Source organism: Toxotes jaculatrix, chromosome 16 (assembly GCF_017976425.1).
Source record: "Toxotes jaculatrix isolate fToxJac2 chromosome 16, fToxJac2.pri, whole genome shotgun sequence".
Taxonomy (NCBI): Eukaryota; Metazoa; Chordata; class Actinopteri; family Toxotidae; genus Toxotes; species Toxotes jaculatrix.
In genome coordinates this window covers 24172481-24196534 of record NC_054409.1, presented here as the reverse complement: position 1 = coordinate 24196534, position 24054 = coordinate 24172481, and the positions used below count along the sequence as shown (strand labels likewise).

At 44.9% G+C, this 24054-nt stretch overlaps 2 protein-coding genes across 5 annotated transcripts; both read right to left on the bottom strand.

Moving 5' to 3' along the window:
- Positions 1–398: 398 nt before the first annotated feature.
- On the bottom strand, positions 399–3486 carry ppiab (peptidylprolyl isomerase Ab (cyclophilin A)). The gene is made up of 5 exons (XM_041058478.1): positions 3345–3486; positions 2468–2498; positions 1170–1258; positions 919–1091; positions 399–812 (listed from the first exon to the last, which is right to left on the bottom strand). Exons 1-5 carry the CDS (start codon positions 3411–3413, stop codon positions 677–679), a joined length of 498 nt encoding a protein of 165 aa, XP_040914412.1. The 5' UTR covers positions 3414–3486; the 3' UTR covers positions 399–676.
- Positions 3487–3880: 394 nt separating this feature from the next.
- Positions 3881–22445, bottom strand: zmiz2 (zinc finger, MIZ-type containing 2). Of its 4 annotated transcripts, XM_041058476.1 has the most exons (20): positions 22027–22442; positions 17845–17945; positions 15443–15560; positions 14769–14971; positions 13553–13721; positions 12204–12422; positions 11358–11570; positions 11026–11109; positions 10746–10923; positions 10515–10656; positions 10129–10207; positions 9901–10032; positions 9694–9799; positions 9406–9563; positions 9203–9270; positions 9038–9106; positions 8670–8911; positions 8202–8320; positions 6540–6749; positions 3881–5969 (listed from the first exon to the last, which is right to left on the bottom strand). In XM_041058476.1, the coding sequence occupies exons 2-20, from the start codon at positions 17892–17894 to the stop codon at positions 5862–5864; spliced, it is 2667 nt and encodes an 888-aa protein (XP_040914410.1). In that variant the 5' UTR covers positions 17895–17945; positions 22027–22442; the 3' UTR covers positions 3881–5861. The 4 variants fall into 4 exon arrangements, with proteins under 4 accessions (XP_040914410.1, XP_040914408.1, XP_040914409.1 ...); XM_041058474.1 differs by having other exon boundaries at positions 9901–10207; positions 22027–22445; XM_041058475.1 differs by lacking the exon at positions 22027–22442 and adding an exon at positions 21610–22020 and having other exon boundaries at positions 9901–10207.
- Between the last annotated feature and the right edge of the window lie 1609 nt (positions 22446–24054).

The window sequence follows — 24054 nt, the reverse complement described above, 5'->3', positions numbered from 1 at the left end:
TTTACTCTCAACCTTGGAAATAAACAATCTTGCTTATATGATGATGATGATGATGATGAAGATCATGGAACTGTACATTAAGATTAAATGAAAACACACACACACACACTCTCACACAAAACAAACACCACCTTTTGAATTAATGTCTATAGTGACCTCTAGTGTTAAAAGGTATCAACTGCAAGAAGAATAAATGAAACCATGCTGTTAGAGAAACTGATAAATATTCACTTGTTTTGATTCCACCAGCACAAATCAGATTGCAACGTTGTGATAAATAGAGATTTAGATATAGATTATTTATTGATCTGTCTAAATTGCAGAATTAACTTAAAATTGACTTAAATAGTTTTAAAATCACAGCTGGGTTTCTCCAGCAAACACTTGTTGAGACAGAATGAGGATATAAACAAAGTCAGGCTTACAAGCTGCTTTATTTACACCATCATCATTATTTTATTCAGATTTTGTTAACAAATGTGGTCCTTACAGGACAGACTGGAAGGTACAAAATATTACACAATGATTAAACACAGTAGACAAACATTTTTAGAAGAGAAAGTGTTTTTTTCTACTGACACTGCAGATATGCACCATATTAAAGATTAAGTGGGATGTGGATGATAAAGGATTCAGGAGACAGGAGAACAGGCGGAGGTGAAGGAGCTGAGTTGCCCTATTTTAGCTCACCACAGTCAGCGATGACAACCTTGGCTTTAGGAGTGCCGCTCTTTGTGCCTTGCTTCTCTATTGCCTTGACAACATCACTGCCCTCCACAACGCTGCCAAACACCACGTGCTTCCCGTTCAGCCTGGAGAGGAGAGGAGCCCATTAGTATTTGAGACCAACATCTGAGACCAGCTGAAACTGCTGATTGCACCTGAATGTGGCCGCCCCTGAGTCAAAGTGGAGCTCACCAGTCAGTCGAAGCTGTGCAGATGAAGAACTGGGACCCGTTGGTGTTGGGCCCAGCGTTAGCCATGGACAGTGTCCCCATGCCGGTGTGCTTCAACTGGAAGTTCTCATCAGGAAACTTCTCTCCATAGATGGATTTCCCTCCAGTTCCATTGTGGTTGGTAAAGTCTCCACCCTGAAAAACAAACCTGTTAAACTGAGGTTAAATCTGAACTTGTGAAAACAAGAAGCGGGACTAATCCCTTCACTGTACCTGGCACATGAATTTAGGGATGACGCGATGAAACGTGGAGCCCTTGTAGCCAAAACCTTTCTCTCCGGTGCACAAGGCACGGAAATTTTCTGTAAATAAAAACAGTCATTCTTCAAATATACTTATACCAACTATAATACAAAAAATTAATTATAGGTTCATAATATTAACAATAAGCATTAATGTTTCTCTCACAGGGGCCTCTTTATTTTTCCTTACTTTTTCATCTATCTCTGAAGCTGAACAGCTGATCGGCAGAAAATCTGGGTTTTGTTTAGTCAAAACAAAAGTATTCTGATTGTCAAGTTAATGATTTCCAAAATACGAGTCTTGGCAAAAAATTCAATAGGAAAAACAGAACATTAACTTGAAGACCTGGATTTCAAGGCCCTGAAAACTTGGTTTCAGATCTTTGGTATTTCAGTATAAAATCAACAATCAAAGTGGAAGTTCATAAAAAAACATCTTTGCATATTATTTATTAAAAACTTAACATCAATCAGGAACAGACTGAAACAGCAGGGACACAAATTACAGAATAGCAGACACAGCAAACTACTCTCTGCACAAAGAGTAATAACATTAAAACCTAAAGTTTTCCACACAAGCAGCAGAAAAGTGAAATTAACTAATTAAAAAACTGTTTGGAACAAATTCCAGAAAAATTTGATAAACAATGAAATGAAATCGGGGCGTGTTCTCTGCTAAAAGGATGTTTGAAGAAGAGATTTAAATTATGTTACTCACTCAGGCAACCTCATTTCCTCTGAAGCACTCTATAGGCCATTTATTCTGCACCCACTGAGTACAAATGAGGTCATATGATTAACAATGGCTATGTGGGACAGAAGCAGGCAGTAATGCATCATGCAGGTTTTCTAGGTGCGAGCTGCATAAAATTTGTCAGACGCAGCAGCTGATATATTACTGCTAACCAGCTGTGATAAAGTGGAAATGGCCAACAGCAGGAGATTTCTAGCAAACAACAGAGCTCGTCCTTCTTCTTCTTCTTCTTTTCTTTCTTATTATTAACCGTAGGAGTGGAAGCTCTCAGTAGTGTTTCTCCTTGTATCAGTATTTACAATCACATTTACCTCTGGGACTGGATATTGAGGTTCTTTTGATCAATGACTCACCCACAGCCTCGACCCATATTTAGAATAAACTCTCTGCTGAGGATAAACGGAGACACATAGTTTCCTCAGCCAAACATAAACCCATGTTGGGTGTGTAGAAAAGGCCTGAGCAGCGGCTCTGCAGTTGACGCTGCATGCAGTGAACTTTGAAGGCTCACCTACCTGCAGTCTTTGGGACCACATCAGCCCGGAGCTGCAACACACAGGGATTTACATGAGTGAAAAATGCAGCAGCGGGACCATGAGGCAGTTTGACACACAATGCACAGGTGGGGAGGACAGGTGAGACACACTGTGAGCTCAAACTCTGGAAACAAGCCCCCGATGTCTGGAGCCTCAATTGTGACAACAGCAGCAACAACATTATTAGTTTACAGCACTGGCTGTAGGTACAGTGTGTTCATTGCTCACCCTGTAGTTTAAAGGAGCAGTCTGTAGAATTTAGTGGCATCTCGCAGTGACTGCAACCACCTGAATCCCTTTATAATTCATATAAAGAATCCATTCTAATTTCCCCAGACTCCTATAACCTATCAGAAGCTGAAACTGAAAATAATATGATCAAAACAGTTGCAGATTAAGTTTCAGTCCATCGACTAATCAATTAATGGACTAATCATTTCAGCCCCAACTGTGTTCACCTGACACAGACACATCAAACACATCAGATCAGCTGCACAGTCTGACCTGCCCATGATAACTGAACATCATTAAAGAGGTCTAAAGAGGTGCTGAAGCTGCTGAAGCTGCGGGGCGTTTCCATCAGAGCAGGACCATCTGTGTGATTTCCTCTTTTCTATACTGATGCATTTAGGAATATGTACATTAAGATAAAAACAGTGACTGAGCTATAATACATTCTGCCAAAGCGGAAGACCAGAAGCTTCACGGAAGAACTTGATGCGGTGTAACCTGTCTCACATTTTCAGCCTTTTTACGAACCGTGCAAGTGGATGTAAGAGACGCATTTAAACTTAAACTGACCATATTGGAAACAAAGTGAAGTGATAAATGTTTAGCAAACAGTCTGAGATCTTACCTCCATTATAATCCTGCCAGCGTTGGCTCCATCAATAGTGATGTCAAAGAAAACTCTGGGGTTTGCCATGTTTACAGACGCGTCTGTGGTTTGGTTATGATGTGAAATCCGCACCTTTTCGGATCCTGACAACGCGTCACACCCGCTGCTTCTATTTACGTCTCTTTATATGGCTCTGAGCACCGCTGACGCAAAGGCTGCCGTCAGCCAATCAGAGCCCCGTCCTTCTCAACGGCTCAAAAAACGAGCCAATGGGAACAAAGGTGGGCGGGACTGCGCGTGAGGAGGTGTCCGTTGGTGGGTTGTCTCCGGGACAACCCGCTCGGGAGGAGCGGTGACCGGTCAGACGAGTTTCTGTCGAGCGAACCCGCGAAATGAAAGCACTCGGACACGGAAGTGAGGAAATCAAACTTTCCTAAGAGGCTCAGCAGGTTTCCTGAGGGAGAGAAGACAGATCGATCATTTTCATCTGGAAACATCTGCCAAGTTAATATGACCTGACACCAGAGCCTCCAGCACAAACTGTTTTTGTCAAATAAAGTGATTTTTTTATTCTGATTCTGAAGGGACAACGTAACTGTAGGTACAATGACGATTATGATTAAAAAATAAATAGAAAATAATGGCAATTACAATGTGTTACAAAATATGTGGAATAGTTTACATATTAGAAAACATTTTTTTCTAGAAATTTGCAGTTAAATAGTCCATAATTTCCAAATATAACATTACTGTGTTGCTCAAATTGGCAAATAACATTTTTTGTTGTTGTCGCCTGTGTCGAGGCGGAGTTGGACCACAAAGGGAACTGTCGGAAAATCTCTCGTAGAAAAAAACGTCAGCTTTAAAAATTCGTATTAAGAATAATTTCAACCTCAGCTTCTTTAACTGCGTTACTCAGCTGACCTTCCGATTTCTGTCATACATGCGTCACGTATGTATGTATGTATGACCTCCAATTTTTTTACAACTGGTTTATAATTTTCTAACATACAGTATGTATACAGTGCCAACGATGATCCATTATTCAACTAATAACATTAAATTTACCATGATTAACAATTCATTTGATACACACACGTTCTCTAATGAAAACAGCTGATTATACAGGACACAAACCCGCGTCGTGATGGGTTATACATGTCAAACAATTTTAAAACATACAAAGAGCTTCTGAATGGCAGAAAATGCCATGACACACAGCATTTACAGTATGTCTGAAACCCACGACCCCCCAGCCCCACCCCCGAAAGAGGGTAAAATCAAAAGAGGGAAAGGTGGGAGCTGTAGTATATTTCACAGTGCTGAAGGATGCTGGAGATACAATGAACTGCAGGTATTAAAAATGTCCACTGGCCTTCTTCACCGTGCGAGGTCGCCATGGATCTTTTTATTGGTCTAGAAAAACAAAAATGATGAGACCTCTTTAAACTGCCCGTATCTTACATCATTATTATGTATTAAAGGAAAAGTCTGGTGATATTCTACATTTGTCTCATAACAAATATCATAAAAAGACCAAAACCAACAACGACTGTGCATTTACAGTCTGATGTATCTGATTCCTCTGAGCCACAGAGCTCCACTGTTTCCACAAACTATTAAAAACACATCAGTGATCCACACTGTTCAACTGCTGACATGTTCCTTCATCACCATCAACACACACACTGGAGTTTATTCTGACTCAGTCGTCCTGCCCCAAATACTCACTACAGCACCAAATGTGGATTAATCCGCTGCTAAAAATAGTCCCCAACAACGGTGTGAACGGGCTCGGAGCTCAGAGCCACAGAGTCAGAAACTAACATGTTGTTGATTTTGGTTTTTTCACGCACTTTGTTGACAATAACAAAAAAACACAGAGTATCACAAGCCTTATCCTTTAACACAGTGGTTCCCAAACTGGGGATTTGCTGCAGGTCGGAGTGAATAAAGCACAGAAATGTTTGGTTTAGACGATGATCCGGGTCTGGCTGTTTTAGAGCCACCGGTTTTTGAAAATGAATTTATGCACGCTGGGTTCAAGTTCAGGGTCCTAAGATCTCGAATGTGAACTCCACTGCTCCCAGTTTGTATGTTAAGCTAAGTTTGGGAACCACTGTATTAATGTGTCTGCTAACTAAACATGTGCCAGGTCCCGTTATCCTCCACCTCAGTGATCATAGTTTAGAAATACAGATCCTTCAGCCTGTGATTTGTGCTATAGTTTGAAATGCTGGTCTGCACAGTCAGCGCCTGCTGTTTGTACTGTCATTTTCTTCACATGTGGAGAGTGCTCCTTCCTATTCCTCTACACTTCACTGAATGGATTTCAAAGAAGAGCAGGACACCTCAAAATGACAAAGACGCACGAAGACACAACCATACACACTCTCACGCATTAATGCACACACATACACAGGTAGTGGGTGCCGACAGAGACGGTGCAGTCTTCAACCGATGTGGGCCTGGCTACAGCAAACGGAGAAGCAGAGGCTGGACTGGAAGGCGACTGCCCTGACAATCTGAAGGTCCTCAGTTGTTCTCAAACAGAGACAGCAGGTCATCACTGCTGTTGCTGGGGAGGTCGGGGGGACCCAGATAGGACAGCAGCTCGTCCGGGTTGGTCAGCTCAGGAAGAAGCTTAATAACAGGGAGAGACGGGAAAACAGAGGAGTGAATTTAACTGAACATTTTCTCTGCTGTAAACTCAGAGACGATGAAACGAGACACTGAAGGTCAGGGCCTGTATTTCTTTTTAACCTTAAGACCTTTATAAAAAACAGGACACGTCACAAGGACACAACTGAAGCCTTTCTATGAAAAAACGAGAGGAAACCCAGTGAAATGTCAGTTATTTAAAAGAATGTTCAGAGAAGAAAATGAAGGAATAAAAAACCAACACAGCTGTTCATCTTTTGTACTGATGATTAAAACCAGCAGAACTCCAGCTGTCAGTCACAGAACATCACACATTAACTCATTTTACTGCTGGGACCAGTGGAAATAGCTTCTTCTACGTCACAACTGTACGGTTCATCTTTTAAAAACATCCTCTGATTTTACTCAGTGGAATTTTATTCTGCAAAAGCATGTGATTTACTTCGTTTTTAATATTTTTCTATAGAAAACCAGTCACTTGCAGTTTGATAAATACGGGTCTTGTATGTTCCCTTATGTAGCTGAACACATGATCAACAGGTTTTCACTCACATCTAGTGCATGGTCGGCTCCCTCTCCTCCAGGTGCTCCTGGGCCTCCCAGGCCAAAGGAGCCATCGCTCTGCAGCCGGGAGTTCTGGCTATTGGTGCTGCGCTGTGGCAGCGGACTGCCGGCGTCACCGAGACTCTGGTTACCATGAACACCTGAAGCGTGCTGCTGCAGGATGCTCTGGGAGTGTTCGATTCGTCCAGAATGAGGCGTCTGACGGCGACGGAGCAGGAACAGACACGAAGAAGAAGAGAGACAGAAAAACAAGAAGGACATTTTATTTCAAAAGCAATCAAACCTGCACGGTGCTTTATTTTACAGTTCATTCACCACAAATAACACTTTGCATGAATCCTTGTGGCCTTTTCTTAAGAGGCTGAACACCAGAAGTGTGTGACAGTAGAGGAGGACGGACACTTTGTTGTTTCTCCACAAACCTTCAGCAGACAGCCGAGCAGCTGTGGACGACAGGTGGTATGTGGTTTAGTGGCTCAGTGCTGTATGTGTGTGAGCAAATACCTTCTCAGTCAGTGCTGTCTACTTCAGGTCCAGTTAAAGACTCTCAACTGGACTCACAAACCAGAAGGAAACGACAGTCAGTGTTGCATAACACGAATACAGCAGCCGAGCAGCGAGAGGTTTGCAGCAGGGGCCGTATTTACTTCCTGACTGAATATGAATCTGCCCAAACTTTCAGGTACAACTGTAACTGAATGTACCTGCTGTGCAATGCTGTTGGTGAAGAACGAGAAAATAAAAACGATGAATGATTAAAAAAAAAAACAGCAGAAGCTTCGTCAAACAGGAGCCTGATGTTTGAAAAGATAAACTCCACAGTACGAAACCCGCGGAGTCTGATGCTTATGTATCTGTTTCATTATGTGACTGTGATGAAAGTATCAGCAAAGAAAGTTTTATTTCTCTGTTTTTCTTTCATAACGATCTCTGAGGTCAGTGTCACTTCGTAGCCCCTCGGAAAAACACGTCCTGCATTAAGGCGTAATTTGTGTGCGTCAGTCTGTCAGACTTGTGTATCTTTTTAAAGATGAGACAACAGATCCGTCTGAGTCACTTCACTAACATACAGTTTCATTTTAACACGAAACAAAACAAACAGGAGGAAATGGGGCATTTGTTGGGGTCTATTTTCAGCGGCGGATTAATTCACATTTGGTGCTGTAGTGAGTATTTGGGGCAGCAAGATGGTGTGTGTGTGTGTGTGTGTGTGTGTGTGGATGGTGATGCAGGGACGTGTCACCAGTGGAACGTGGCTCAGAGGAACCAGGCGGCAGACAGATGACACCTGCTCGTTTTCGTGGGATTTGTTCACAATAAGAAAAATCCTTCAGTATTACCTTTTCTTTCCACCTCATTCAGGAAACATGTGCCTCAGCTCGAGTTACGTAACAGCCATCTCTCACACCGGGTTTGAATGTGAAGCAGGCTCACAGCGCAGTGCCTTCTGGCTGTGGTCTATTCATACTCTGGTTGTTACTGATGCCTGCTCAGCCATTAAGGAAAACATCCTGAGTGAACTGAGCAGAGAAGACACAGAGCCCGATCCTCCGCACTGTGGCCAGAGGCTCAAGGAAAGAATGGGAATGATTCTGTGTTTGCCCCCAACATGTCTCATGTATCAGGGGGTGGGTATTGTAAGTGTCTAACCTGGTCAGGCTGATAGGGGAGTGGAGGTGGAGGTCCAGAGGTATACTCTCCGAGTGTCGGGGTGCCAGGAGTGTTGGGGAAGTCTGAAAATCCTGTTTGGTTGGAGAATCCCTGGCTCCCTGCAGGACAAAGCAAACATCGCCTCAGGTCAGGAGATAAAACAGGTCAGTGTACACTTCAGTTTTTAACAGTGACCAGTGCATCGTGGGAGAGAAGCGCCTCCAGCTGTGGAGGAAAAACAGTCTCTGACATATTGTTCTGGGTCTAAGAGCAGATGACGTGTACAGTATGTGTATATACAGGAGGTTATGTACAGCAGCAGCTTTATAAAGATGTTCTATACGTTACAGCTCACAGACGTGTGGTTTCAAATCCAAAGTTTTCCTCTCTGACATTAAATATTCAAAAACATAATGAACAATAATCTGTAACATCTTTGACAGCCTCCCTCCTCCATCCTGAATCTACCTGGCCTGTTGTAGTCGGGGGTGTTCCTGCCTCCCGCGGTCAGACTCTGGTAGGGAGAGGACGCCGGGCCCAGGGCAGCGATCATTTCCATAACGTTCGGCAGGACCATGTGACTCGGGCTGACCGTGCGGCAGCGTTTCAGGACCGGACCGTCGGGCTCCTCCTTTATGTGCAGATCTGGTTTGACGGGCACCGGCCTCCAACCACACACCGGGTCTATGGTGATCTCCTCATAGTCAGAGCTGAGGACGGAGGAGATAAATGGGTTTTTCTAATCAGATAAAAAAAAAGTGACTGGACATCGAAGAGAGAAAGATTCAAACATCCTGAGTGTTTGATTCACATGAAATTCACGTATAAACACTCACTTCTGGATGTAGACAAGAATCCCGAGCATGTACTGGTCCACCTCCAGCCCCTCCAGCAGAGCTGTTTTACTGTGAACCAACAGAACAAACCTCTGGTTAACTTTTCTGCTGAGACGAGAGGATGTGATGCTGAAAGGTGGAATGAATCCATGTCGAGGAACATACTTGCACACGGGACATCTCCAGGTCCCTCTTTCACAATTAAGTTGCAAATAGGACTCCAGGTCAAAACACTACAAAATAAAGAAATCCACATGAGACAGCTGATTTTCATTACCTGTTTATACAGTGTGTGTGTGTGTGTGTGTGTGTGTGTGTGTGTGTGTGTGTGTGTGTGTGTGTGTGTGTGTGTGTGTGTGAGACCTCACCTGTATGTGTCTGCAGTCATGGCCTCTGGCTGGCAGCTGGATTCGTCTGAACGTGATGGGGCATTTGAGAGAAACTTTGATCGCTGTCTGCTCCACACCGTCCTCACCATTCAGCCCGGGGGTCCCAGGGATCGTGCCACTGCTGAAATTTCTCTTTACTGAGACAAAGACACAGTATGGAGGACATTTCATACTGGTCATTATTTGTATTTATCACCACAGATATTAAATCATAACGTCGTTCTGATTTAATGCGTTCAAATCAAACTGTGCTGGACTTCAGCTCACTCTTGGTGATGCAGTGCTCGGCCGGCAGCAGTCTCTTTTTCATCAAACCCTGCAGGACAGACCTGACAGACGGCCGGTGGACCAGCTGCAACACAAACAGGTGGGACTGGGGACAGAGGGCGGAGGGGAAATGACCAGTTTAATCGACTGACGTGTCAAACGTGACGTGTATTGTGAGACAGGAAGGAGCCGTTTGAAGGTACTCACACAGCAGCAGGCGGTCACTGTGATCTGTACTGTGTTACGTCCTGGCTGACACACTTGCTTTAGGTACAGGGGCTTGTGGGACGTTTTGTTGTCCCCTCTTTCGATGGACAAAGGAGTTGCATTTACACTCACCTGACACAGAAGAACAAACACAGCTGTAAATACCCTGTAAGAAACAGCATCACCACAAAGACTGAGACAGGGAGAAGCACAGGTGATGATGCTTACCTGCACTGAGGCAGGCCAGTTAGTGTTCATCTGTCTGTCCTCGTGGTGGTAACACTTAAACTGCAGCTCCAGATCAGGCCTGCAGGGGGAGACAGAGCACAGCTGTCAGGGAGAGACTGGGTGGGGTTATCAAACATTCCTGGTTTGTTTTTGCTCCTCTGGTGTTTGAAATTACTCAGGAAGAGAAGCAGAGAGAGGTCTGCTGCTCCGAATCCACTCCGTGTTACAGAGGTCGTTACAGCTGAACTCTGACCTCTGCCACTCACCTTCACTACCCAACACTTCCCTCTCTCTGCTTCATAATAAAAAACAAAACATCCATTTTATGGTATTAACCACATTCACATATTATTACTGGACATAGAAACAAAAAAACCAAATCCTACCTCAGCATCAGTGTTTTGTAGACGGAGTCTCGGAGCTGGAAGGCGTGGTTACTGACGGCCAGGTTGTGCTCCAGCCTGAACGGCTCTAACACGACGCCGTCTCGTACCGGGAAAGTCAGACGCAGGTCATCACTGGGGTTACCTTCGATGGAAAACAGAGGCAGTGTCTTCTTTGTGTATTTGTAAAAGCTTTTCAGTTCACAAAGTGTTTTCTGCGGAGTTGGGTCTCACCTGTAGAGGGCTGCTGGGTGCTGATGTTGGGTTTGGTGTCTGGAGGAAGGTAGGGGGGCTTCGTGTCCTGGCCTGGGGACAGGTAGGGAGGTATGGAGGTGCCAGGTGTCATTGGAGGGGTGGGATTCCCTCCCATGGGTGAGCTGGGATACCCGGGCATCACTCCACCCCGAACTGGCTGAGATACGAGGAGGAAGAGGACGAGCGTTTAGAACGTTTAATAAGAACGAAGCCACAGCATCATTCTGTGTGTTCTGAATACAAACTGTACATGACTTACCCCGTTTACTGCAGCCTGCGTGAAGGCATTGTATCCTCCTGCTCCTCCTGATGGCAGGCCGCCCTGACCATTGAAAGGCTCTGCCTGGAAAACACAGACAGGAAAAACATGACACTCAGCTAATGATCTGTTCATCTGGACCCAAAACAGTTCAACAGTGGAGCAGAAATTAGATCTGTGCCCATAATTCTTCAGAAACATTCAGCAGAAATGTCTGATGCCTCGATTGTGTTCAAATTCCTTTGTTTTTTTTCCCCAAATATGATCAAATCAGTTATTAGTTATTTACTTGCTTTACGGGCTGTAATTCATAAAGCAGCGGGTCTGATTACTTTATAATACTGTGGAGGAGTGGGCTGGCCTGCTCCAGGGGGGAACTGCGCTGGGTTGTGTGACCCAGAAGTGTACTGCCCCATGAGAGGCATCCGGCTGGAGGGGTAAGAGGGCGAGGGGGCACATCTCTGCTGCGGCCCCGTGGGGTACTGCAGAGGCTGGTTGGGGTACCCTGACATGCCCCCGGAGCCGTACTGCTGCACTGGAAAACCCTGGAAAAAAGCACAGAGGGGAACAGTCACTGAGCTGTTTCTTTAACAAGAGTTTACAAGAATTATAGCGGGAAACATCACAGCAGACGGATGTTTCCTCGCCACACCAACAAAACACTTCATCTCTTTGTTGACAAAGATATTTTGTCTTTTTCTTTGTGTTGTCTCTCTCAGTATCTCTGAAGGTACGGCCATGTTATCCATCCACTCATCGAGTCAGCCCCACACAGGATGTGACATCACGGCGGTGATGCGGAATAATAAATAAATACTGAGCAGAGTGATTGCAAACTGTTAACAGTCTGTGCGAGCACTGCTACAGTTAGACATGATGACCTTTCATTCACAGAAACAGGAAACGCATGAATAAATTCACCCCGTACCTTCACAGGAGGAAGTGTAAGTATGATCAGGGGCTGCACAGTATTTGGTTTATGTTGAACGAATGAAAAATGGCATCACAGTTTCCCAAAGTGGCATCTGAAACTCAAACATTCAGTTTACACTTATCTAACATGGAGAGAAACAACAAATCTTTACCTAGCTTGTAAAACTGGAAGCAAAAAATATAAAGTATGAGCAGTGGTAAGTGTCATGTGAGCAAACATCCATCAGTAAACCCTCCTCACTCACATCTGAATGGAAAGGCCGTTTGAGCCCCTGCTGTCCCCCAGGATAGCCCCCGTGCTGGGCCATCTTCTGCGCCTGTGCAGGGTGAGAGGGATACAAGCCCCCAGTGGAGGGCGGAGGCCCGGGCCTGGAAGGGACCATCCCACCAGGGTTCATCCCCGGAGGGCCGCGGGGGCCCGAATGAGACAGGAACTGGGTGCTGTAAGAGGATGCTCCACCCATCTGGGAGGGAAAGGGAGGACGACAAGTTCAAGTTGTGGAAAAGTTAACGGTGACAGTAAGTTTACATCTACGTTAGAGCTGGTTCAGAGCTGGAGGCTGCAGAATGAGCACATCTGCACAACTGACTGCAAAAAAACAAATATGTACAGAGAGTCATGGTTCTGTGCAGCCTGCGTCTGAGCTCTCTGATGAGAACCGACTGAAATGATGTTTGCTAAGCTTCTCCAGTGACTCCCATTATGCAAATAACGAGTCTATAGAGTAAACAGTCTGGCATGAAAGAGCAGTGTCAAATGATGAGATGTCTCTGCAGCTAATAAGAAACATGTGTCTGTGGAAGCAGCAGCTCCTGCTTTGCCTCCTGTCCCAGAGCCCTGCGAGCAAACACCACAACTCCAACTGCACCGCTGTGAGCCAAACGGGTTTACACACGGTCCGAAACTAAAACACACAACTTTAGAGTTACTGCTTTACATGTTAGTGTGATTTTACACTAACATGTAAAACTGATTCATCGTGGATCCTTCATGTTTCACGCTGTGTGTATGTACTGGGACAGACTGTGTTCAGCTGCTGCCTCTGATGGATTTAGGAAGCTGTCTTTACTAATATGGGCTGAAAACAGGTATTAACAGTGTGTTCCTGCAGATCCAGGCTTCAGCATAGACAGAGACATTTACCTGGGAAACCTCCACACTCAAAACTCCAAAACAATCAATTATTTCCACTCATAGATTCTCAGTTCTTCAGAATAAAACAGTCACCTGACCGATACTTACTCTGCACAGGACACGTGCTTCAAATCAGGCAATCAACCTGAGCTTAGAATAAATTATTATTATTATTATAAATAATGTGATGTGTCCGTGTCAACATCACATACATGTAAAAAATGTCAGCTGGGTCCAGACCAACAAAGCGGGCAGGCTGAACACATCCTTCCCATGTGACCTGAACGCAGCACCAACCTGCAGCTCCATCTTTCAGGCTGTTCTCGTTAGTATCAGTGTCCGTTTACTGAATGATTAACCTTTACAAGTCAAAATAAATGATCTCAGAGTTTTTAATGTCAGTCTCACTTCAACAAAACAAGTGTGTGTTTCCCCTCCCTGCTTTCCAGACGTGTTTACCTGTCCATAGCTCAGCTCCTGGTTCTGCTTTTCCTGTATTGCTGCAACAGTTGCTGTAGCAGTGGCAGTCGCCGTGGCAGCGGCGGCGGCAACAGCGGCGGCGGCAGCCTGAGTAAAATCTGAGGGAGGACGAACGCCCAGGCCGGCACCTCCACTGTTACCAGAGTAACTGCAGGGAGAGGGGAAGACGGGGAGATGAGTGGGCAGCGAACTAAGTGAACCGAGTGTATGAGCGCGTGAGGTTTCGTCACGAGTGTGAGTCAGAGCAGTGGGTGAGCGCAGCCACGCTGACATATGCTGATGCAAAATCCCACAGCAGCGTGCACGACTGGAGCACGTAACAAACAGCACAGAAAAACACAGAGACGGTTCGATCATCAGCCGCTGGATTTTAGGTTTGATGTTTTTATAATATCACCTGTAAAAGCACAGGAAACTCAAACAGTGGGAATCAGTTTTTCTAATATCTGAGGTCTTTTCATCAGCTCTTCAAATGTTTCTTCAGCTAAATTCTTTCATCTTTATTTAAAAAACAGGCCCATACAGGGAACACTTCTCTTACCTGGGCATCATCACTACTACAGCACAACGTTTATATGTTTTTATTCCACAGTAAAACTTCTCTCATTCTAAATAAGAAAGAAAAGACAGATGTGTGTGCGGGACGAGCTTCAGCACAGCTGGATCCAAAACAACCAGCGTGTTACAGTAATGATTTTTCTTTCTTCAGTACAGAGTGAGACCAGTTAGCTGTCTCACTGGGAGTGTGATGTACACATGTGCTGTATGTGACTGGCCTTTTATATTCCCTACACACATACTCATAGAACAGTCTTAAACTTACTGCATGGCCTGATGTGTGATGAGTATTTTCCATCAGTGTTCAGCAGAATCAACATTTCCATTTGTTGTTGTTGAACTTTGTGAAGCTGCTCTGAAGTATTTTTAGTTGTGGTCGTCGGATGCTCATCTCAATCTTCTGTGTTATTTATTACGCTGTGGGCAACATTTGTGTGTGCTTCTCGATTTAATTCACCTGTAACAGTAACACTCGTCCTGACACCTGGTCTGATTAAACTGCCGATCACACCACATGTACATAGAAATCTAAATCAAGTTTCCTGGACCTTTAAAACATTATCAGTTCCAATCGTTTGCAGTGATGAAAGTAAAATGTTAAATGTTAAATCTGATCTCACTGCAGCTTCACGTGTACCTTCCACCGTAGGCTGACGATGGGTTGTAGGCAGCGCTGGGGCGTCCGTACATGACTGGATGTCCGTAGCCTTTAGACACGGCGTCGCCATACGACTGTTGGCCCATGAACTGGGAGCCCATGCCAGCGCCCATACCAGGGCTGCCACCGGGCATCATGTGACTGCCAGAGCTCTCGCCCGGACCCATGGGTGCACCGAACACCTACATACATGGAACACAGGGGGGAGAGGTGTTATCACGGTCATACGAACCACAAAGCGATGAAGAAGTGAACTAAGTGACAAACAGAAACACAGAGAGATCACACCTAATAGTCACATTCACACTGAAGGTTTAAAGAGACCAACATTACTGATCTGGATGCAGTTACACAAATAAAATATTATTCTAAATCACCGCTTGAAACTCAGATTGATTTCAATCTGGCACTCACAGTTCTGTTTTATTTAAAGCTGTGGTCCAGATGAACAATGAGCTGACACTATAAAACTCTGTAAAGCTGAAGGGAGAGTCACAGCTTTATGTTTAGATTTTGGACCTTGATTTTATAATCTGTAAATAAACACAAGCTTTTAATCTGATGCTGCCGTTTCTGATTTTGTGCAGTTACAGCTCACGAAACAGGAGGAGGAAAAAAAAGAAAATGTCCAGGAGTATTGAGTCATGTGTTACCTGGCTGTGTGTGGGATTGGTCACGCCCCACACTGTGGTTACTACAGAGAGAGATCCTGCGTGCTGATTGGTGCCTGGTTGCCAGGAGACTGGGTCATTTAGGAAGGGGCTGTCACTGCTGCAGGAGGATACGAAGCCGAGTTACTGGGATGGTTAGGAAGGTTATGGAGAGGTTTGGAGAGAGCATTCATTCAGATATCAGTAACCGCTCAATATCACAATATCACTCATTTAAAACAAAGAGTGTTTAACACCTGATCAGGGCTCTGTTGTACTGCAGAGACAGTGTCGAACGCAAGGTTTCCAATCTATCGTTCACCTTTGTGAGCTAAAGATTAACCTGAGCGTGGTTTATTAATGTGACAGTTGAGGTTTCCCTCTGCTTCCTCCTTCTAATCCATTTCCTCAGCAGGAAACTACCACAACAGCATCTGAGAGGTTCCAGAGGCTGAAATCTTCACCAACATAACTGACTGCTCTGTCGTCTTCTACTGTCCAGGGTCACAAGATTAAGCTGAAATTAATTCAGACACACAACACTGAACTTATCCACTGGTTTGCTCTCTGTCGCTCCCTCTTCCAACAACCAGCCACATTTTCTCAGCCTCTGATGTCTCATGTCAGCGACACACATCTCCTGATTTCATGGCTTTCTGGAGAGGAACTGAGCAGCCGACAGGCTTTGTGGCTGCACTCAATTAAAGGCTGTTCTGGCCTGAGTAAACCTAATCAAGATGCTTCCAAAGCAGGCTGAGCAGAGACACTCGACAGTCGATTGCCTTAACAGTTTGTAATTGAGGATCCGAGGCGGCGTGATCCTGTCTGACGGAATTCATTCACTCATTTCTTTTGTTTATTTATAGATCAGTCTGCAGAGCACCGTTCGCTCGTCGAGTCAAACAGATGCGTGTGAATTTAAAAGCCTGAAAGATGAGAAACGTCTGACACGATTTCAGAAAAGTGAAACTCCTCTTGAATTTCATTACAGTTGTACAGTTTTAAATACACATTACGTTTCCACTGTGGCTTCAGAAAGACCCCAGTAAAGCATAAAGCCAACAACAACATAACACATGTAAAAAGAAAAGACGACCAGAGCACATTCCTGCGGCCTATGGGAGAGTTCAGATAATATTTTTCTCATTTTCTCTTCAGACATTTGAAAATCTATAAGCTATTACCGTCACCTCCACAGGCTGTTTAGGCTTAAATAAATGACCGGTGTCTGCAGACGGCGAGAGGCCGCGTGCAGCTGAAATTGAAAATTCGCCGTCATGCGGCTCCGGCAGACAGGTTTACATGACATGGTGAGCCCCCCCACCATCCGATGATTACACATCTGAACACACAGCAGAGCTGTTGTCATCTACCAGTGTCTTATGTTGATTTTGCTGCAATCATAAAATAAGGATCATATCAGCACCGCGGCGCGGCACGTTGAGGAAGCCTGCCGGTTAACATGGTGCTAATGAGCCGTGATTAAATCATTATTTCATACTCGCTTCATTATCAGACAACAGAAACAGGAAAATATGTAAATCAGAACATTACAACAGGATGCACAGGGCCGCGGAGCAGGAGGACTGAGGGGCCGACACTCGGCAGAGGAACCAGCTGTGCCTGTGGCTGTCGGTCACAGCGTTAACTATCTCTGTGATCCTTCATTTTACACGTCACTGATCACACAGCTGTGACATTAACAGGTATTTATAATGATCTTGTCAGACAGAGTTGTTCTCCATCATGTACAGCGATGCATCTAGGATCGAACCAAGGCAGCGAATCGACCGACAAAATTCAAGTTAATTGGTCAGACAGCTGACCGGTTGATAACCAGCTTCATGACCGGTGATCCAGTTCCACCAGTTCCACCAGTCCTGTGTCAATCAGGCTCAACTTTTGCTGCAACATCCTCTGGAAATCTGCTGTGTTGGCCAATCAAATACAGGCGACTCTGCATTCCTGTCATTACTTTGTGGCGTGAACTCTGTATTTCCTCTGTTTACGTTCAGATCGTCGTGACAAAAGATAAAACAGCTGTTTCCTCCCAGAGTTTTAAAACCCCGTCTGTTTTACAAACCACTGCAGTGTTTAGGTATCTCATAACCCGTCAAACACACAATCTGTCTCTCACACTGGACTTCCCGGGTCCTGTTTCATGTCTCGCTGATACCTTCAGCCACAGGCCACACACCAACGCGCACCCTGCTCCGTTATAACTTTTCGTTTTCGGTCTAAAATTCCGACTCAGTGACACAAAGACAGAGTCGGACTGAGCTCAACTTGTTTTGTGATACGGGCACCGGGCAGGTGAGGTGTCACACGGTTCACCTGAGGACACTGAGCTTAATGTCACCACAGTGTGTGCGTGTGCGTGGGTGTGTGTGTGTGTGGGTGTGTACCTTTGTGGAGTGGGAGGCAGGGAGGGTTTCATGGAGTTGAGGGGGTTCATCGGATGAATGGGGGGATCATCAGAGCCCCTACTGTCCTCAAGTGGCGGCCCCTGAGAGAGGCAGAGACACACACATAAAAAGAGACACTTACTCAAAGCTCATTTGCTGCACAGCAACAATTTATCATCACTATAGCCCACACTGTGCGCACAAAGACACAGTGCCCTCCCACTCAGAGCCACTCACTTTAATCTGTGTGTGTGTGTGTGTGTGTGTGTGTGGACTGTGCACATCAAAATGTTAGCCTATCACTGACTGCTGTAGCTCTGATACCTCTCAGAGGAGGGGGAGGGGTGCTGGGAGCTAAATTTAGCTCGCTGATTTCAAAAGGAATTTAAGAGAACAGAGATGTGAAGAGGCAGACTCTCCTCTCAGCACACCGACGTACAATCAGCCGCTCGCGCACACACACACACACACACACACACACTTGTTCATCCTGTTCTTCGATTTGATTCATTTAATAACCCCCCCCTTACCACCACCACCCCCCCCCCCCCCCCCCCGGCATGTTTATCTGCCACCTTCCCTCCTTCGATACCAGATGTTTTCTCTATTTCCTACACATTCCTCATCACCACTCCACTGCTGCTCTCCTCATACCTCCCACTAATGATTTCCTTTATCTGATGGTTACCAACTGACATGCTAATTTTCCAACATCAGAGCCTTGCTTCAGCATCCCCTCCCCCTCATGTCTTCTCTCTGGTTTCCTTTTTGCACTTTGCAGATTTGGGTCAGACACCCCACATCTTGTATAGAAGGAAGGGAGGAGGAGGAGGAGGAGGAGGAGGTTGGGGGTGGGGGCCTGCTCTGATCACATGACTGCTGCAATACCTGTATTCCCTCCTATCAAAAGGCATCGTCAGCCTCCGAACGGCACCTCGTAACTTCCATCACAGCTGAGCCACACAAAGGGGAGAAACATGTAAGATGTCTGTCTGTCTCAGATGTTGCAGCACAGTGTGTACCTGCAGAGGACTGACTGAGACACACTGTTCTCTCTCAGTCTCTTCACCTTCTCTGACCTCAGCTTTCAGACCTGTTCTTTACCCACAGCTCTTTCTCTCCATCGCTCCCGCACTGCTCTGTTCTCGTGCTTTCTTTCTTACCTGCCATCAAACTGACAGCCAAAACACCGCGGGCATTCAATCAACCCTCCGCTGACCCTCTGCCCCCACGGCTACTGCTACGCTGCTTTGTTAGGACCCATTTCAGCTTCATGTGCAAAAGCTGAGTTAGTTCACTGAGACGGTGTGGTGTTTAAACTATCATCCACATTTAATCCTAATCTCCCCAATTATATTATCAATTAACAGTTTGGTCTATAAAGCATGAAAAATGCTGTTTGTCATGATCTAAAGAACAAAATCCAAAGCGAAGCATTTTACTACAAGAAAAGGAGCAAATTCTGAAATCGGAGAACCTCAAACGTTCTGCACTTTGGTTTGAAATGTTCTGTCAACCAGCTGATCAACTTACTGACTATTCGTTGCAGCTCTGAACAACACCATGATACAACTGTGCACGTGTACCAACTGTTTCAGAGTTTGAAGAGGCAGCAGTCAAAATACTGACACATGCAGAAGGTATGCAACCAACAGTTATTTTCATCGTCGATTAATCTGCCAGATCTCAATTCTGTGAAATGTTTAAAAACACTGGAAAAAAGGCTCCTCTCAGTGTCTCATTTTCAAACGTCTTGTTTTGTTCGTCCAACAGCTCAAAAACCTGAAGATATTCAATGTACAAAAAAAATGATTTGTGGAAAAACACATTTCTCAAGTAAGGTTATTAAACCTGTGTATGTCAGGACTGTGGCTGGAGCTGAGTTAAAGGCTCATGCTTTAATACCGACATCACAGGAAGTTAATGGTGGCTTCACCAACCCTTCCATCGTCCTTACTTTCTACAGTAACATAAAACAGCTTTTTATGACTTCATACGTTCATGTGATCATCAAAAACTCACACACACACTAATCCAAACATACTGTAATCTCTGTATATGCGTTTACAGCAGCTGATTACATCTGGAGACAAAAAGCTACAATCACATTCAATTAAACTGATCATCAATTTAATTCAAGAGCAACAGCCATTAATGTTCAAGTGTGTATGAATTGCTTGACGGGAGGAGAGGCTGGCAGCCAGTCAGCAAAGATGATTAAACACTCCCTCTGCTACTTAATCAAATAAAAACAAACAGCCCTTTACATAATTCACGAGCTGCCAGTCTTTCTCTTTTCCAGCTTCAGCCATCACATAAACGAATCAAGGTTCTTACTTCAGCGCCTCTTTTGTTTTGACAGCCACTTATCAATACTCAGCATCTCATGCTTTAATATTCCGTGGCATAATTCACGCCGCGGCTGAAATGATTAGTCAATCAACTGATTAAATTAATCAGCACAGATTTCGATGACTGATTTAATCGTTTATGAGAGAAATGACAAACCTTCACTACAGAACTAAGGAAAAGACTTTTCCTGTCACAGACGGACTACACCTTCTGATATTCACGATTGATAGAAATTATTAGTTGAGTGATTAACTGTCATCATTAATTCATAATATTGTGTGGAAATCTGAAAGAGCAAAGCAGTGAAGAAGGCCACTGCCTGATAACGTACATGACGCGGGTTTAACAGGTGACCTGCCGTGCCCCTGTTTTTAGTACAGCACTAATTAAGAGTCTCGATGGGACCTGAGAGATTATCAATTAATAGTCTGAAACAGAAGAGCAGCAGTCAACCTGAGAGGCAAATGTCAAAGACAAGATACTGTTACTGTGAGGAGTGAAAGAGTGTCTGACACCAACAAAAGGCATCTGCAGACTGTGGCACAGGAAGGTCTGAAGGACGTCTCCCGTGCTCGAGACACAAACAGTGCACAGTGAGTGCCGTGTACAGTATGTGGTGTGCCACAGGTGCCTGATTAGAATTAATGAACGTGTCCAAAAACTTTAACAAGCCACCGAGGCGACGTCAGTTACTGTGCTGATGACATTTACATCACTTTACTGTCTGTGTGTGCAGGGACAGAGCGCAGCAGCAACAATGAGTCGACGGACAGAAATTTCAGCTTCTCAAACGCTGGGATTTAATTGTTTCCTTTGTCATCAGTGACAAAACCTGACAAAAGCAGCAACGGCATCTGGAGGCTTCAACCAGCAGCAGCCCAAACACAAACCCTCCACTGCACTCTGCAGTTTCCAGCCTTTAAGCGCGTTTATTGTCCCCAGACTCTGAGACTCTGTCTTTTCACGTAAACACTGACCCACACTGACTCAGCCTGGCTGCGAGCCAACACAACATGTTATTGTACCCATGATATATTCAGGAAGTCATGGCCAAGATGGAAAAACATCACAACCTCACCTCAGGAACACACTGCCACACAACAACAACACCACCACCAACAACAACAACAACTCATGCACGGTAAAATAACCAAACCAGGTGCTGGACAACAGGCTTTTCCCCTGACACAGTTTCTTTCCTGATGTGATTATTGATCTGTTGACAGGACAGGTGATGGCCAGAGAACTGATCTGTACCTGTACCAGCTCCTGCAACAACACAACACAAACAAAACACGCCGCTCACATTTTGAGGCAGATCAGAACAAAGCATTTCAGCAGTGTGCTTCTTTTCAGTACAGTGTGTGTGTGTCACACTAAAAATGCGAATAGCAGATGTTTTGTTTCACCTACCTGGCTCAGCTGCTTAATAAACGCAGATTATTAGGTGCTGAAGCTGCGGTTCGCGGTTAAAAACGAGAATAATTCGGAGGCTGTGATGGAACCAGTCCAGTTCAGACCGGGTCCCTGAGCGCTGGTCCCGGAGCCTGACAGCGTTAAGTTTGTATGATGTGTCGCTGTCTTGTTAGAGCCTGGTTAGAGGACTGAGACTGAGCCGTGGAGGGTCTTTAACACGCTGCCGCCGCTGCTGCGCCGCTGGCACCGTTAGCCACTGAAGGCTACTTAGCTCACGTTAACTTTGTGTTACCTTAGCTCGGTTTACGTTACACTCACTAAGTAGCCGGTTACCTACGCGGCAAGCAGAGCGGCTAACCGAAGAACCGAGGGCCGTGGCTTGATAATAATTAGGGCTGCTGCCCGGTAGCTTACCTTTCCCTGCTGCCAGACGACGAAGCTGCTCGGTTGTAGACGGTTAAGTTAGCTAAGCGACATTAGCTGCTAGTGTCGCAGTCGTGCTAGCGAGAAGACGAGGCTGCCCGATGGCCGTGTTATCGAGCGCGGCTGGGATTTTTTTTAAAAATGATCTTTTAGCTCGTTTCCTTCTTGTCTCCACATCCCGGACACACAGAGGAGCCAGCGCACTCCGCGACACTTCACATTTAATAAAGTGTGTAGAAACACAACATGACTGGCGAGAAGGTTAACTGATAAACGAGGCGGGTTGGTAAAAAATGAGCTGGTCGCGGTGTGTGCTTGGACAGGCCATAACCTGGCACCTCCGTACACCTCCCTCATTGCACAATGAGCCGCTATAATATATTCATGAGATCACAGGGCTAATGTCTCCCACTGAGAAAGGCATTTTCCTGTCCCTCCTCCTGCTGACTGACTGACTGACTGACTGCAGACCAGAGCAGCAGATCAGTTCACAGAACGGCGGGACGGGAATGATCTACTATGACATCACCTGTAAATGATCACGTGTGTAACATACATGCATCGTGCAACATGGTCCAAGTCCGTGATTTGGACTCACAGCGAGCCGTGCACCTGCTGCACACCTACATGTGTGCAGTCCTGTGTGTGCAGATGAAAGCCAAACTTTGGGCAGACGTAAACGCAGCTGCTGCAGCAAACACACTTTTTAAAATGCGCCTCTCTTCAAACAAAGGAAGCTTGCAAACACTTTTTTTTTTTTATGTCTGACTGATGATGATTTTCAGTCGCCCCCCTCACTCTGAGATATTTTTAGGCTGTCCTGCAAACACACACACACACACCATCAGCCATGTTCACGTCAGAGCACTGCCAGGGTTGTTCTGCTGAGACTGAAAAGAGGCTGGTTTCCACTACAGGACAATTAACCAAAGCAGACCTCACAATCCACCATGAACCACCTCAGCGAACACAAGCCGAAGCTTTTGGAGAGGCACGTGATTCGAAATCAAGCCATAAAACCTTCTCAAAACTTCATAGTGGTCTACAACAGTGAAAGTGGAACTCAGTACATGTGAAACAAAAATGGGAAAAGGAGGGAAATATAAAATATACCAGAGCAGAAATGAATGAATTTGTGTGAACTACAATGGAAAACATCATGTTCAGTCTTATGGAGGCGGTTCTGATAGAAAGACTCATGACACATATCAGTCCAGTTTTCTGATATTAAGCCTGTTTTAGCAGGAAGTTCATGAAGGTGTGTGAAAAGTTTTCCAGGTTGAAATTGATCTGTAAATGGGGGAATCTGTCTGACTGAATTTTGATTTTCTTATCAACAGCTCATCTGATCAACTTCAAAATTCGTGGGTGTATTTCTGATGACCCAAGGATGTGCAGTGTTGAGCGCGAAGGTTTTTGGATGATGGTCTCATGAAGCTGGACTAACACAGGCCAAACAATCAGCCTCCACCAACAGGCACACGTTGAACGGGCACTGCACCACATCTCATTTAAATTTGAGCCCCCTCGGTCTGGGAGCCCTGCCCGCAGAAACCTGCAGGTCAGAAACCTGATCCAGATTCTGCTGCGGACAGAAAAGATGTTTGCTAAAACCAGAAAAACCTCAGATGATGATTGGACCAATATTATCTATGACATCTTCAACATGGAAAGAATAACTTTGCAAAAGGACAAGGTTTTGAAGATAAAGATCATTAATCATGAAACAAATCATTCTTTGATTTTTCCTTCATTCTGCAGTAAATCTTATATCATGAAGCTTCGCCCCAACACCATGGATTCTGTTTTCTTTTTTATTTATATCGTTAGATCTTATTTTCTTTTATATTGTACTGTGACTAAAGGCACGGACAGTCACAGCTTCTAAGCCTGATCATGTTGTTTGTATGTGCCTTAGTATATAAAACTAGGCTTGTGAAAAAAAACCAAAAAAAAACGAGGATCAACATTCAAAGAAAAAAACCTGTAATTTACTCGGGGGTGCCCAAACTTTTGCAC